The sequence below is a fragment of the Carcharhinus amblyrhynchos genome, chromosome 10 (genome assembly GCF_965287045.1).
Source record: "Carcharhinus amblyrhynchos chromosome 10, sCarAmb.v2.hapA, whole genome shotgun sequence".
Lineage (NCBI taxonomy): Eukaryota > Metazoa > Chordata > Chondrichthyes > Carcharhiniformes > Carcharhinidae > Carcharhinus > Carcharhinus amblyrhynchos.
This window is the reverse complement of record NC_137333.1, coordinates 32,229,799-32,245,942: the sequence shown is the minus strand read 5'-3', so window position 1 is coordinate 32,245,942 and position 16,144 is coordinate 32,229,799. Positions and strand designations below refer to the sequence as shown.

Genomic DNA, 16,144 nt, shown 5'->3' with positions numbered 1-16,144 from the left:
CAATAAACGAGAACAGAATTTGGGTTGCCATTTAAAAATGGCAGCCGGAATACCATGGCAGGCCAGCGGTTTCATGATATGAATAATTTAGCATCTGTCAGATGGAAGAATCCCACCTGATAGACACCACTAATGCCAATGGGAAACCCTCCTGCTTTCCCGCTGGTATGGGCATTTAGTTCCAATTCGGGAGAATCGCGGCTATTATCGAAACGGTAATAGATTCCAAACCTTTGAGATGCAGAGGGGTTTGAGCATTCTGGTGCCTGAATCACAAAAGGTTAGTATGCAGGCACAGCAAGTAACCAAGAAGGCTAATAGAATGTTATAGTTCATTGTGAGGTAAATTGAATACAAAGTTAGGGAGGTTATGCTTCAATTATACAGGGCAATGATAAGATCACATCTGGAGTATTGTATGCTCTATTGGTTTCCTTACCTAAGGGGTTGGAAGCAAATCAGAGAAGCTTTACCAGATTAATACCTGACTGTGTGTCTTCAGAGAAAAGATTGGATGGGCTATAGTTATATCCCCTGAAATTTAGAAGAGTAAGAGGCAACTTGATTAAAATATCAAAGACCTTGAGATACTTTGAAAGGGTGGTTGTGGAAAGGTTGTTCCCTCTTGTAGGGGAATCTAGGTCATTGTTTGAATATAAGGGATCATCCATTTAAAATAGAAATGAAGAGATTTTTTTCCCTGAAGGTTGAGTATTTGGAACTCTCTTCCTCAAAAGGTGGTGATTGCAAAATCTTAGAATATTCTTAAGGCAGATAAAAATAGATCCTTGATAAGTAATCGGAAGAGAAAACACTGGAAAATCTCAGCAGGTCTGGCGGCATCTGTAGGAAGAGAAAAGAGCTGACATTTTGAATCCAGATGACCCTTTGTCAAAGTAATGATAAGTAATGGTGTGAAAGGTTAGAGGTGGTAGATGGGAATGTGGAGAAATCAGATCATCTGTGAGCTTATTGAGTGGTGGACCAGGCTTGAGGGGGGCCACATGGCCTACTCCTGCTCTGATTTGTTTGTTTGTATGTACCACCGATGCCCACCTTGCCACCTCTCCTTAGATTCTGTAGAGGCAAATTTGGAAATGGGAGATTAAAGGGATGAACAACCAAACCTAAGATTCTTGTTGAATGTTGCCTACATTATGAAATATATTTTAACTGATTTTCTCCTGCAGTCTCCCTTCAGAAAACTCCTCATCTGGTTAGTCATTGAACTATTGATTTTCTTTCAGACTTACATTGGACATATTTTGCTGCTAGTGAACCCATATAAAGAACTTCCAATATATTCCACCATGGTAAGTACTATTACTTTCTTATTGATATTATATAATCCAGGAGCAGCTCATGTAACTTCAGTCTGTGCTCTCAGTGAGAAATAGTCTGCATTGGGTTTGGGGAATCTCAATTTTGATCCTAATAAATATAGTGTTATTTTTCTGTTCAAGATATTGCGTAAAGTTGGCATTCAGTTGTTTATCACTGGCTGATCTACGAACAGTAAGAAGTCTCACAACACCAGGTTGCTTGCAACATCTCACTTACTGTCCTGTCTGGAGACAATATACATCTCTTTAACCTATGCCTAATACTATCTCCACTCACATTGTCTGCATCTTGAAGACTTGAATAGCAGGTTAGCTGTAAAGACTTGCATTCTAATCAGTATTCTGTAAATTGTGTGTGTCTTTATATGCCCTTCTCTGATCAGAACACTCCACATACCTGTCGAAGGAACAGCATTTTCGAAAGCTTGTGGGTTTACTATCAAATAAACCTGTTGGATTTTAACCTGGTGTTGTGAGACTTCTTACTGTGTTTACCCTAGTCCAACGCCAGCATCTCCACATCATGATCTACAAACACCATAGGTCCTTCTGGCTTGCACAGTGAGCATCCCAGCCCAAAGTTATGCTGTAAACTCTTGGAATACACATTTGAATACATTACATCAAACACTGTGGCACTCTACAGACGTCACCAGCGTGACCAATGATTTTTTTACAGAACCTTGGGTGGATGGATGAAAAGCTCAGAGTGGAGGCCATTTGCCTTGAATCCTCTTCTCTTTCTCTATAGTAATGAACCGGGGAACCACTAGTGGGAAACCACTTCTGCTCCTTTTCCCTTCCCAATGTTTTGAAAGGAATGGGAAATCCTTAAAAGAGCAGCTTTAAATACTCACAGAACTCAGGTCCAGAGAGGAAATCAGTTCCAAACTGGTTTCCTGTATGGAGTTCTCCTGTTTGTCATTATTGTAGGGCACAGCGGTTAGCATTCCTGTCTCTCAGCGCCAGGGAACTGGGTTCAATTCCGACCTTGGGTAATTGTCTGTATGGAGTTTTCACATTCTCCCCATGTCTACATTGGTTTTCTTCGGGGGCTCCAGTTTCCCCACAGTCCAAAGATGTGTAGATTAAATTGATTGACAATGCTAAATTGCCCCTTAAAGTCAGGGGGATTGCCGGAGTAAATATGCAAGGTTATAGGGATAGGGCCTGGGTGGGAATGTTGTCGGTGTAGATTCGATGGGTTGAATGGCCTCCTTCTGCACTGTGGGGAATCTATGATTCTATGGGGAGCAAAAACTTGTGTGGCAGGTAATATCCGCTCTGTGCTTTAATAGCATTTTCACTTAAGTTCTGAAACCCTTCACTAGTCATGTCACTTCTGGAGTGCTCAGAGTTGAGGTTGGATAGCTGCAATTGCCCTACCTGGCTGAGAATGATGTGAAAATCATATATCACTCTTAGTGGTCTCGAGCCCACTTATACTTAGATTTCGCAAGTTACTGCAATGCACGGAAATCTGGCAGAAATCTAGGATATTCACACTTACCACTGTGTTGAATTGAAACAGGGTTCTGTTAATGAGCTTTGGAAAGTTTGTTTGCACAAATCTCTCAGCGAAATAGCCTAACTCACATATGCTACATTTCCTCTGACATTTTGCATTGCAAGATGGTGTTACCTTGTATCTGTCATTATTCTGTAAAAAGTTTCATGATCCTATGTTCTGACAGATGCTGGGGAGTGACATAATGCATTCCCAGCCTGGATATTATGTTTATTTGTTTTATCCCAATATGACTGTAGTGTCCCTACCTGTCCTTGTGCCTGTTCCTTTTTCTGAAAAATATTCCCTTTTTGGGAGCTGTTCCCTCTCTGTTGTATGGAAATGCGCAGACTCAATGTCTACTCCTGTACTGAGGTGCAGATGAGTATGACTAGAGCTGAAATTTCCTGATCATTGAAATTCTACAGCGCAGAAGGAGGCCATTCAGCCCATCGTGTCTGCACTGTCAGCACTCCCACCCCAGGCACAATGCCACAACCCCACATATTTGCCCCACTAATCCCTCTAACCTACACATCCCAGGACACTACGGGCAAGTTAGCACGGCCAGTCAACCTAATCCACATATCTTTGGATTGTGAGAGAAAACTGGAGCACCCGGAGCTTGTAAGGTTGCCTGGATTGTCTCATACAAAGTAACTCCATTCAGCCCACAACAATGGTTCCCTCCAGAGCTTGTTGCAAGAGTAGTAATGTGTTGTCAACCTACAGAGAAGTAAAAGTCAGGGATTACATATTAAGGTTTTTATCTTCTAAGGCTGGACAAGATCTGAGGTTCTGCAGTAAGTAACAAGATAAGAAAGGCAGGAATTCTTTGCTGATGGCCAATATTTTTATGCTGACCCCTGCCACATAATTGGTCACTTCTGCATATTTTATTGGCTTTAGAAGCAGCCAACCTTTCCACTGCAAGCAGAACTTCTGCCCACTTCCAGATCATTCTCAGGACCTGTACTGGGGGAATTAAATACCACACAAGGTTCCAGATAAGATTGTTTTAACCTTTGTCACTGAGTGCCAAATTCTCCATTCTTGCTGGCGATGGCGGCAGGACATGAATGGCGGGAGAATTCCAGCCTGTGTTATTGCGCATCACTGAGCTTCCAGCTCTCTGAAGCACTGATCATGCATGTTTTTAACAGCATATTTTCTCTTGTTTGTACAGTATTACCTGAAAGTGTATGATATCTTTGATAGCGCTAATAATTTGTAGTTGTGCAAATGCTTAGGTTCCCAAAAGGCAGATTTGTGAGTGTATACAAAATGCCACAGTTGCCTTTGATGGTGCCTAACCAATGGGCATCAGATGAATTGTTGGGTGGCCACCTGCCCTTGTGCCAATTGAGGCCCTTAATTTGTCAATTGGTGACCACTTTAGGGTTATTTCCCATTTCAACTGTTATTTTAGGGTTGAAGTGGGAAACCTGGCAGGTAACTGCTCAGGCATGTGACAGCTAAAGGAGGGTATGCCTCCTCTGCAGACCTTTGTTTCTGTCAGAAGTCCCGCCCAGCTTGGGTCACACCACATTCCCTATGCAACCTGCTACTGTCACAGGAGTGGCCAAGCTGCCCCGGTGGCATTTATGAGACCAGATTTGATTGACTTACAATTCTTGGATTAATTTGTGATTTGATTTGATTTATTATTGTCACATGTATTAGCATACAGTGAAAAGTATTGTTTCCTGCGTGCTATCCAGACAAAGCATACCGTTCATAGATAAGGAAAGGAGCGGGTGCAGAATGCAGTGTTACAATCATAGCTAGGGTGTTGAGAAAGGTCAGCTTAATACATGGTAGTTCCATTTAAAAGTCTGATGGCAGCAGCGAAGAAGCTGTTCTTGAGTTGGTTGACACATGATCTCAGACTTTTGTACCTTATTCCCGACGGAAGAAGATGGAAGGGAATATGGCCAGAGTGAGTTGATTATGCTGGCTGATTTTCCAAGGCCGTGGGAAGTGTAGACTTTACTATATTATAGACAGCTAGAGTTATGGGGTCTGGGTGGAATTGTAGTCGGTGCAGACTTGATGTGCCCAATCGCCTCCTTCTGCACTGCAGGATTCTATCATTCTATACGGAGTCAATGGATGGGAGACTGGTTTGCATGATGGAGTGGGCTACGTTTACAACCCTTTGTAGTTTCTTGTGGTCTTGATCTTAGCAGGAGCCATACCAAACTGTGATATATCCAGAAAGGATGTTTTCTATGGGGCATCTGTAAAAATTGGTATTACAGGTAACAGAATGCCAAATTTCCTTAGCCTCCTGAAAAAGTAGAGGCATTGATGAGTTTTCTTAACTATAGTATCAGTGTGGAGAGACCAGGAGAGTGGTTGGTGATCTGGACACCTAGAATCTTGAAATTCTGAACCATTTCCACTTCATCACTGTTGATGTAGACAGGGTATACCCTCCATGACACTTCCTGAGGTTGATGACCATCTCCAATGTTTTACTTGAATGGAGGAAGAGATTATTGTCGTCACAGCATTTTACGAAATTCTTTATCATTTTCCTGTACGTTATCTCATCATTAGAGTCATAGAGGTTTACAGCATGGAAACGGGCCCTTCAGCCCAACTTGTCCATGTCACCCTTTTTTTAAACCCTTAAGCTAATCCCAATTGCCCATATCCCTCTATATCCATCTTACCCATGTAACTATCTAAATTCTTTTTAAAAGACAAAATTGTACCTGCTTCTACTACTACTTCTGGCAGCTTGTTCCATTCTTTGTGTGAAAAAATTGACCCTCTGGACACTTTGGCATCTTTCCCTTTAAACTGGTGCCCTCTATCTTTAGACTTCCCTACCTTTATAATAAGTCATAAGTGTATAAGGAGTATAGTAAGGGGTTGAGGAGACAGCCTTGCGGGATGCCAGTGTTGAGGATAATCATGGAGGAGGTGTCGTTACCTCTCCTAACTGATTGCAGAGGCAAGAACTCCCCTCCTATTGAGGCTAAAGTCTCACCACTAAGCAATTAATGCCTCAACAAATGTGCTGTGGGACAATGGGAGTTTGCAGGAGTGGACAATATGCCCACTTTTACCTCCACTCATGCATCTGTTTAATCTCCATAAAAGGCTGCCGTTTGTATGTCTGATATACTGTATTGACTTGACGGTCTGATAGTCATTGGTAACTATTAGTGAAGTAATTTACCAGGATGAATTCTGCACATTTTCTGGCAATTCATTTAATTGCTTGTTATGATCTTATTAATGTAGTGTCATCTCAATTTGTATAAATTTCTAAGACTCCTGAATTCTTCCAGCAGGTTTTTTAGCTAACGATACAAGTGAGCAGTCAAAACGGTGCTCAGCAGGAATAGGTGAAGGGCAAAAGGTTCCATTTCAAAGTCTCCTGCATTTCATTCCCATCAAGAATGTTGGGTTAAAATTCACTCCCATCCCATGCTATGGATAATCAGTAGAATCCATTGAATCCTGATGGTACAGAAGGAGGCCATTTGGCCCATTGATTCTGCACTGACCACAGTCCCACCTGGGCCCCATTTCTGCAACCCCATGCAATACCCTGCTAATCCCCCTGTGACTAGGTTCAATTTAGCATGGCCAATCACTGACCTGCACATCTTTGGACAGTGGGAGGAAATCAGAGTGCCTGGAGGAAACCCACACTGACATGGGGAGAATTGCAAACTCCACACACAGTGACATGAGGCTGGAATTGAACCTGGGGCCTTGGTGCTGAGAGGCAGCAACACAAACCATTGTGCCACTGTGCTGCCCATAGCTACTTGGCTGCAGCACTGGGCTTTTGTGGTCGTGCTAAGGAAAATCAATCCTTGAATTCACAAGATTGTCACAAGATTTACTCTACACAATCATTATTGTGCTCTTAATTTTTGATTTTGCTAGAAGGTGATTTTTTTTCTGGAATACTTTTCTTGAGCGTTACTCTCAGTTTAAAGAGGTTACTGTTTCTCTATAGTTAGAGTGCATGCCAGTTGTAATCATCATTTCATTCTTTCCCAGCTGAAGCCTGTATTATAATATTTCTCTGTGATGTGGCATCTCGGCCTTTTGGCTAAGATGCAAATGAGATCAAGCCTTGGAGGAGGAGCTACACCTACTCCAATCAGCTTGGATCATGTAGATCAAGCCCAAGACAGGAAGTGAGAGCCCTGTCTTGTCAGCTTGGATCAGGAATGTCCCAGCTTGTTGGGACTCTGAATTGGCTTTAATTGACTTGATTGGATTGGAATAACGTGAACAAAAAAAATTTCTCTGTGATGGGAACACAAATGCTGAACTCTGTATAGTTTGTCCATTTTTGTTTTGCAGATCACTGAGCTTTATGTCAGCAATACAGTGAAGTTGTGCTCCTCACTCCCACCCCACATATTTTCCTGCACTGAAAGAGCCTATCATATGATGATACAGGAGCAAAGGTCCCAATGCTTCATCCTAAGGTACAGTTCACACTTCTTTAGTTATGATTCAGTCAGCAACCTGAGGACCACTTCTGGCAAAAAATATAAATTTGAATTTTCTCTTGTTTGCTTGTCATTCTTCTTTTGAGTGCTTGTAAGCTGCCAAGTCTCCCTATCCTCTCAGAAATAAACTTCATTATTAATTAGAAAAACAATTTGCATTTATTCAACATCCTTCTCAAAGGAGGAAATCAGAATGTTATCAAGGGAAAGAACACTGGACAGGAGAACAAAAAATTCAAAACATGGGCCGAATGAAGGGATTGATTGAAGAGGTAAAAATTTATGAGGGTATTGAAAAAAGGATGGAGGAAATAGTTAAAAAAGATCCCGAGGTAAAAGTCGCTGAAAGCTTGTTTTCCAGTGGTGTAATACAGAAGTGGGGGATGAGAAGTAATTCATGAGTTGGAAGAGTGCTGGGTGTAATTTGGGATAAAACAAGTACTGGAAAAGTTGCTGTAGTAAAATAGAGCATGGCCATAGTGATGTTTGGAATGGCCTCTTTGTGTTTGTTGTGGAGACAGTGGAACTAGGTAGGAACAGTGCAAAAACAGAGATGTATTGTGCTTTTGTGGGCAAGAGCAGGACTCCTGATTAATTGGAAGTTGTGAATGATGGAGGAAGAGACATTGCCAAGGAAAAAGAATAAAAAAATCAATGAATGCAGAGAGCTAAGTAGATATCCATGAGGGCAATGCACTGAAATTAGGATAATTTTAGTTTTGGTGACTGCATAATTATCGTGTAGCAAGCTGAACCGAATACCACATACTATCCGATTGTGTCAGGGTACCTGGTTGATGAACATGGATTGCGCAAACCAAGGACAATGACTTTGGTTTTACTGATGTTAAGTTACAAGGAATTTTGTCTGCGATTGGACCTGATTATAGATGACCATTCAGATAGTTGCTTGTGTTATGGACAGGAGAGAGAGGCAAAATTGAACTCTTTTATTCTCCCACTCTATCTGCACATTCACCTTGGCTTATCCACCTCACTTTCACATCTTGGTCATTAATAAACAATTTAGCATGGCCAAGCCACCTACTCTCCACATCTTTGGATTGTGGGAGGAAACCAGTGCACCAAGAGGAATCCCACACAGATACATGAAGAATGTGCAAACTCCACACAGGTAGTCACCCAAGGCTGGAATTAAACATGGGCACTGGCGCTATGATGCAGCAGTGCTAACAGTTGTGCAACCATGCTGCCCACATTGCTTGTAGAACCAATCTAATCTATGAACCTCTACTTCGCCTGTGGTATCCACACCAATTGCAAAGTGAAACCTACAACTAATGTCTTCAGCCAGTTGAACTCAAATTACTACATGAAAGAATTCCCTCATTGAAAAAATAAGTAGTGGTGCTTATTCTAAAAACCCTTGGTTGACATATAGTCAACTTTTTAAAGTAACTCACAGCAACCTTTTTTTTAGATTAAATTGGTAGTTTTGTTTATTCTGGTGTTGAAACCTGGGAAATGACTGCAACTTCACACATGCATATATGTGCACACGTGTGTATGTGCGTGTGTATATACATGTGTGTGTGTATATACAGACATAGATGTGTGTACATATACACATGCACACTTGGGGATATAGAAAAAGGGTTTTACAATAGATATTAATTGTATAAAGAAACAAAAATGAATCATGTGATTTTCAGAGTTCAGGATACACAAATCAACAATAATACCAAATACTTTAGCCAATCGCATTCCACTCCTCAGCATAACAGTATTTTATTAATCTGTGAAATCCAGAGTTTTTTTGCTGCTCAATGTCAGTGCTACTTGACACTTTGGTGAACTCCTAGCAGCCGTTGGTTTAAGTAAAGTTACCTCTTTAATACAGAGACACTGGCTTTGTGAGTTTTGTATTGTCTGAAGTCTTGGCTTGGATGACCCCACTCCCTGGTTGCTGAGCAGCCTAAGATGCTCAGCCCAGAGTTCAAATAAACATTCTCATTTGTTCCCTTAGAGGTCACTATCTAACCAGACTAACTTGTGACATCACATCTGTGCACCAATCCATTTTGTTCAGACTATAAATAAACCCTATTCATGAAATGTGATTAAGTGTTTTAAATTTTCTCTCCAACTAAAATTTTATCGGATAAATCTTGCATATTTCCAAGGTTCAATTATTCCCTTGAAATATAGCTTCATCCTAATGTCTTTTTAATATGATGCCCAGCAGTAAAATGCTTTTGGCTAAAGCAAACAATATTCCTTAAAATCAATAATACGTTGAAAATATCAGTATATGTGTTTTACAATCATAATCACTCATTTGAATCAATTACTGCACCTCATGTGTAAATGGCTTCTTGTTAGCTCATTAAAAGTCATTTAACTGAATGCTGCTCATTCTGTCAGTGCTTTAATGTTTAATGGTTTAAACATTTTACCACCCCATTAAGGGCTCCACTTACATTAGTGTGACACATTAGGAATAGTTCACATGGAGACTCAGAAGTTAGATTGATATGATTTGTGAGGGTCACTGTTGCTGTTAGCTCCCCTTCGAAATGGGGAACTATGTGAAGGTTAAGGATTTGGTATAGGGCCTGGCAGATGGGAGTCAGAGTGCAGACACTTCCTATTGCAAAATTGAAAGGGGTCATAGATAACAGATGTCCAAGGCTATGTGGACCTCACAGTATTAAGTCAGAGATAGGATAGAGTTTAGAAGATTAATTAATAGACATGCAGCAGTTGCAATCATTAGGAGCATTGTGTACTCCAGCTGCATAGAGAGACAAGGGCTGTGTGCTTTACAGGAAAAAAACCAACCTGCTGAGCAGCGGTGCCTTACAATCAATGTCTCCAAGGCTAGTGGGCTCTGTACTGCACAAGGAGTAGTGACTAGGGGAATCTGCAGCTGAGAGATAGGGAAGACATAAAGAAGGGAGGCAGTTATGCGAAGTTCTTGAGGAGGGTGGTCGTTGATGTATGTAATGGTGAACATGGACTCTAGATGGGGTAGGTATAGGTCCACATTGGGGCATGGGTACTTGGCAGGTAATAGGTACAGTGGGGGAGGGTCAAAATACCCACCACAACATCAATGGGATCCAGTATTACTTCGGGAAGGCTGGAAACTATCCTGCGTAATTCCACATTCACATCATGAAGAGCAAGGTACATATCTGCCATATGGAAATTGAAGGAGGAAGCATTGAAATCAGTCTTGAGGTACAGGTGTAGAAGCAACATTTTGAGGTCCAGAATAATAGTGCCTGGCAAAAACGACAGTAACTGCAGTTCTGTCCAGGATGGATATCAGGCAGTGTGAGAGGACTGCTAACTGCTGTCCCAGTTTCCACCCTCACCCCAAAGATGTGCCGGTTCAGCTGATTGGCCATGCTAAATTGTACTTTAGTGTCAGGGGGATTAGCAGGGTAAACAGGTAGGGATAGGGCCTAGGTGGGATTGTTGTCGGTGCAGGCTTGATTAGCCAAATAGCCTCCTTTTGCACTGCATGGGTTCTATGGGGGCCCTTCTTGGGTTGCAATGCCACTTATTGGTGGACAAGTCCAGGTTAGTTATGAAGGAAGGAGACCTTAAATTTGTTGATTTTCCTTGCATGCTATTCAAGTAAATGTCCTGATGGGTACAAGAAGAAAAGCTTTGACAAAAGATTGTTACAAACAGTTCAGGTGAGGTTCCCCAAAATTGTTAATCCAGTGGAGATCCCTCACTTTGGCACCATCTGACTGGAATACCCCCAAATTGTTAGAATCCTGGATAAGGTGGGATAAATTGCCTCCCTGTGTTCATCAACCCCTCTGTTGGGAGTAGTATGTTGTAAGCTGAATAGATCCCTTTTCACAGATACCATTTTCCCAGAAATTTAAATTGGGCTGTGCCAAGGTGCCCTTTGGGCAGTGTCAGTTTGCCTCTTGGGCAGTGCCAGAGTTCCAGGATGGCACTGCCTAGCCAAGGGGCAACCTCCGTTACTCCCCAACTTTCAATGTCCTCTGTTCCCTCCAGTGGAGTCGGCCATCTGTTCCCCATTAGTGGTGAGCAGGCGTAAACCTCGCCAGAGTGAACCAGTCCCAGTTGAGAGGAGACCCGTGCAGGCCTGATGACTTCAGCCCTGGACCCGCCAATGAAATAGAAATGAAGGTTTCCATACACTAATGAACTCCATTCTGATTTCTGAAGTAGCGCAGTGGACTGGGAGAATTCCTCCCCCCCATAATTTGAGTTTTTTTTCCCTTCATTATTATAACAAAATGTATTTTTTTTCAGCAATACTCAAGTTCTGCACTAGACAATCTCGAGATGATTACCTCTGTAGTTATGCTTTTTAATTTATTCGCTAGCTAGCTACTCAGAGTCCTTCAGCAGAACTTCTTTCTCAATCTACATATGTTGTGGTACCAAAGTGGGCCACAACAACTGGATCTTTTTCTCCCACTCAAAATTCCACTCCAGTCTGGAGGAGATAGAACATAGAACATTACAGCGCAGAACAGGCCCTTCGGCCCACGATGTTGCGCCAACCAATTAAAAAGCAATGACCCTCTAACCTAAACCAATCCCTTTCCATCCATAAACCTATCCACGGATCTCTTAAACGCCCCCAAACTAGGTGCATTTACAACTGCAGCAGGCAGGGCATTCCAATCCCTCACCACCCTCTGGGTAAAGAACCTACCTCTGACATCCGTCCTATAACTACCACCCCTTAATTTAAAGCTATGCCCCCTTGTGCTAGCTTTCTCCATGTGAGGAAAAAGGCTATCACTGTCCACCCTATCTAAACCTCTAATCATCTTATATGTTTCAATAAGGTCCCCTCTTAGCCGCCTTCTTTCTAACAAAAACAACCTCAAATCCCTCAGTCTCTCCTCATAGGACCTCCATACCAGGCAACATCCTGGTAAACCTCCTCTGCACCCTCTCCAATGCCTCCACATCCTTCCTATAATGTGGGGACCAGAACTGCACACAATACTCCAAGTGCGGCCGCACCAGAGTTTTGTACAGTTGCAACATGATGCTGCGGCTCCTAAATTCAATCCCCCTACCAATAAACGCCAAGACACCGTATGCCTTCCTAACAACACTATCTACTTGATTCCCAACTTTCAGGGATCTATGTACACATACACCTAGATCCCTCTGTTCATCAACACTATTCAGAGTCCTACCGTTAGCCCTATACTCTACACATCTGTTATTCCTGCCAAAGTGAATTACCTCACACTTTTCCGCATTAAACTCCATCCGCCACCTCTTGGCCCAGCTCTGCAACTTGTCCAAGTCTCTCTGTAAACTATGACACCTCTCTTCACTATCTACCACACCTCCGACTTTGGTATCATCAGCAAATTTACTAATCCACCCAACTATACACTCATCCAGATCATTTATAAAAATTACAAACAGCAGTGGCCCCAAAACAGATCCCTGAGGCAAACCACTTGTAACCGAACTCCATGACGAATACTTACCATCAACCACCACCCTCTGTCTCCTATCTGCTAGCCAATTCCTGATCCAATTAACTAAATCACCCTCAATCCCATACATCTGCATTTTCTGCAGAAGCCTTCCATGGTGAACCTTATCAAACGCCTTACTAAAGTCCATATATACCACGTCAACTGCCTTACCCCCATCCACCTCTTTGGTCACTTTCTCAAAAAACTCAATAAGGTTAATAAGGCACAACCTACCCTCCACAAAACCATGCTGACTATCTCCAATCAATTCATTACTCTCTAAATAACTATAAATCCTATCCCTAATAATTTTTTCTAAAACCTTGCCCACAACAGAAGTAAGACTCACCGGTCTATAATTCCCGGGGAAGTCTCTGTTCCCCTTCTTAAACAATGGGACAACATTCGCTATCCTCCAATCTTCTGGCACTATACCTGTGACCAACAATGACCTGAAGATCAGAGCCAGAGGCTCTGCAATCGCCTCTCTTGCCTCCCAGAGAATCCTAGGGTAAATTCCATCCGGCCCAGGGGACTTATCTATTTTCAAGCCCTCAAGAATATCTAGCACATCCTCCTTATCAACTGCAATACTGTCCAGTTTACAACCCTGTAACCCAGTGTTCTCCACAACTACCTTTATGTCTCCCTGCGTGAATACCGAAGAGAAATATTGGTTCAATGCCTCTCCAATCTCTTCCGGTTCCACACATAACTTCCCACTTCTGTCTCTAACTGGCCCTAATCTTGCCCTAACCAATCTTCTGTTCTTAACATATTTATAGAACGCCTTAGGATTCTCCTTAATCCTATCAGCCAAAGTCTTCTCATGTCCTCTTTTAGCCCTTCTTAACCTTGGAAGATTCTCACACTATCAGTGGCAGAGAACAATATTTCATTGTGACATAGAGGTGATGTTTCCCCCTGAGCAATTTTGGAACCCCCCCCAAAGGGATCTACCTTGCTCATAATCTTAAATAAGTGTGTGTGAGATGGTAGGAAGCTGCTGGATTTGGTAAATTACGGCAGGATCTGCCACTCTCTATCATGAACAATTAACAGGTCTTTATTTTTTTTAAAACTGGTGACAACCTTATTAAGACAATTAACAAGCTGAGTAAATTCTCCAATAGAATGATGTTCCAATGACAAGACTCATTCAGGAATAATGAAATAAATCATTACAGAATATAGTCACTCAAATAATATAATATCAGGCATCTGTTGGCCTCTTTTAAGGCAGTATCCACCCCTAACTACTGTATTTTATGTTCACTTTTACTCCTGCCACTTGAATAGGTCCCAATCCACAGCGCCATAGTTAGTTTGCTCATCTAGCCCACAGTCACTGCTCTCGTCCACACAAGCAGCAAATATCTCAAACCAATTGGACATTGGAAAGGGGTGAGTTTCCTCTGCTGATACTTTCTGGGTCATCATCATTTGCAATCATTCCCTTTTGTCCCTTACTGTGGACCAGATCAGGAGTGTTGAGCCTCAGGGTTTTGACTGTCTCCTGGGACAATGTATCCAGAAAACTCTTTCCTCCTCAATGCGTAACAGTATTCAAGAAAGCTCAAGACCCCAGTTCATCAATTCAGACCCAACCTGCCTTGAACTGCAGACAACTGGTGAAAATATAGATACACTCTTCTCTGCCACTGAGAGCGCGTGCCTCGAAGGCTGTGTTTTCTATCTGATATCCAGGTTGAGGATATTTCCTCTAGGCTGAGAAGGAACATAGAGTAGGAGGGAATGGATCCAGTTACTGGAGTCCCTGTCGATTGCATGCATTGCACTAGTGTCCAGCAACTTCCACATGCTACAGCTCCGACCCATCACCAACCCTTCCATCATTATTATGTTTTATATAATTAATTAGATTTCAAGTTTAGAAATATCACTCAATTGTTACCTGTATTTGTACCTGGTAGTTTAACTGATTTAAGTTATAAATTCAATGCCATACTTATTATCTCCCCAGTACTAGTTTAAATTTTTGCCCTTGTTTAGATGGATAAAAGCAATCACCTACCTGCTCACCTAATTAACATCTTGAACACTGACCAACGACTTGAAACTGAAATAAGATACAAAAACAGCATTCCCTTCCCTCTGTATCCAATTTAGCAGCCGTTCCTTGCTGTAGTGTCAGGCGGTTTCTGTTAACCTAGACTTTTTAACTAGTTTACAGTTTTAAAGTTCTAAACCGGGTAGTCACGGATAAGGACAAGGAATGGCCCTTAGGTGGAGGGCACTTAATTGAGCGAGGGCCAATTACATGCAAATTAAACAGGAGCTGGGGAATGTGGATTGGGAGTAGCAATTTCAGGGCAAACACACATCTGATGTGTGGGAGGGTCTTAAAGGCCTGTCTCTGGAAAAATGGCAGGATTCAGGAACCATGAATGACTAGGGATACAAGAGAATAACAAATAGAGCACGTTAAATAGTAAAGGCCGTATCAGTAATCCTCATACTAGACAGGTCAGACAAGAGCAGGGCAAAGAGCAAGGGAAGTCTGGATTAAACTGCGTTTATTTCAATAGAAGAGGCCAGATGGGCAAGGCGGATGAACTCGGCATGGATGAGTACAAGGGACTGGGAGATTATATTATATTACTGAAACTTGGTTATATTGATTATATTACTGAAACTTGGTTGAGGGAGGGTCAGGACTGGCAGCTCAATGTTCCAGGGTACAGATGCTATAGGAAAGGTAGAACAGGAGGTAAAAGAGGAGGGGGACTTGTGTTTTTGATTAAGGAGAACATCACGGCAGTAGTGAGAGGAGATATACCCGAGGGTTTGCCCAATGAGTATTTCTCATCAGTACTTACTGTTGAGAAAGCATGGATGTTAGGGAACTTGGGGAAATAAATAGTGATGTCATGAGGAATGTACATATTATAGAGAAGGAGATGCTGCAAATCTTAAAGCACATCAAGATAGATAAATCCCTGGGACCTGATGAAGTGTACTCCAGTACATTGTGGGAGGCTAGGGAGGAAATTGCGGGTCCCCTAGCAGAGATGTTTGAATCATCGGCAGCTACAGGTGAGGTGCCCGAAGATTGGAGAGTAACAAATGTTGCACCTTTGCAGGGAAAAGCCTGGGAACTACACCCGAACGTCTGTAGAAGGTATTCAGAGAGACAGGATCTGCAGGCGTTTAGAAAGACCAGGACCGATTATGGACAGTCAGCATGGCTTTGTCTCATGAATTTGATTGAATTTTTTGAAAGAATAACGAAGAAGGTAGATGAGGGCAATGCAGTCAATGTTGTCTACATAGGCTTTAGCAAGGCGTTTGACAAGGTACTGCATGGTAGGTTGTTGCATAAGG

General features: G+C 42.2%; 1 protein-coding gene across 4 annotated transcripts in view; it reads left to right on the top strand.

The window, feature by feature from the left end:
• Positions 1-16,144, top strand: part of myo16 (myosin XVI) — a 427,405-nt gene that overhangs the window by 209,197 nt on the left and 202,064 nt on the right. For all 4 annotated transcript variants that reach the window (XM_080196876.1, XM_080196874.1, XM_080196875.1 and 1 more), the window contains 2 exons: positions 1,248-1,313; positions 7,186-7,313. In XM_080196876.1, the coding sequence (XP_080053002.1) occupies positions 1,248-1,313; positions 7,186-7,313 (194 nt within the window). The remainder of the gene's footprint in view (positions 1-1,247; positions 1,314-7,185; positions 7,314-16,144) is intronic.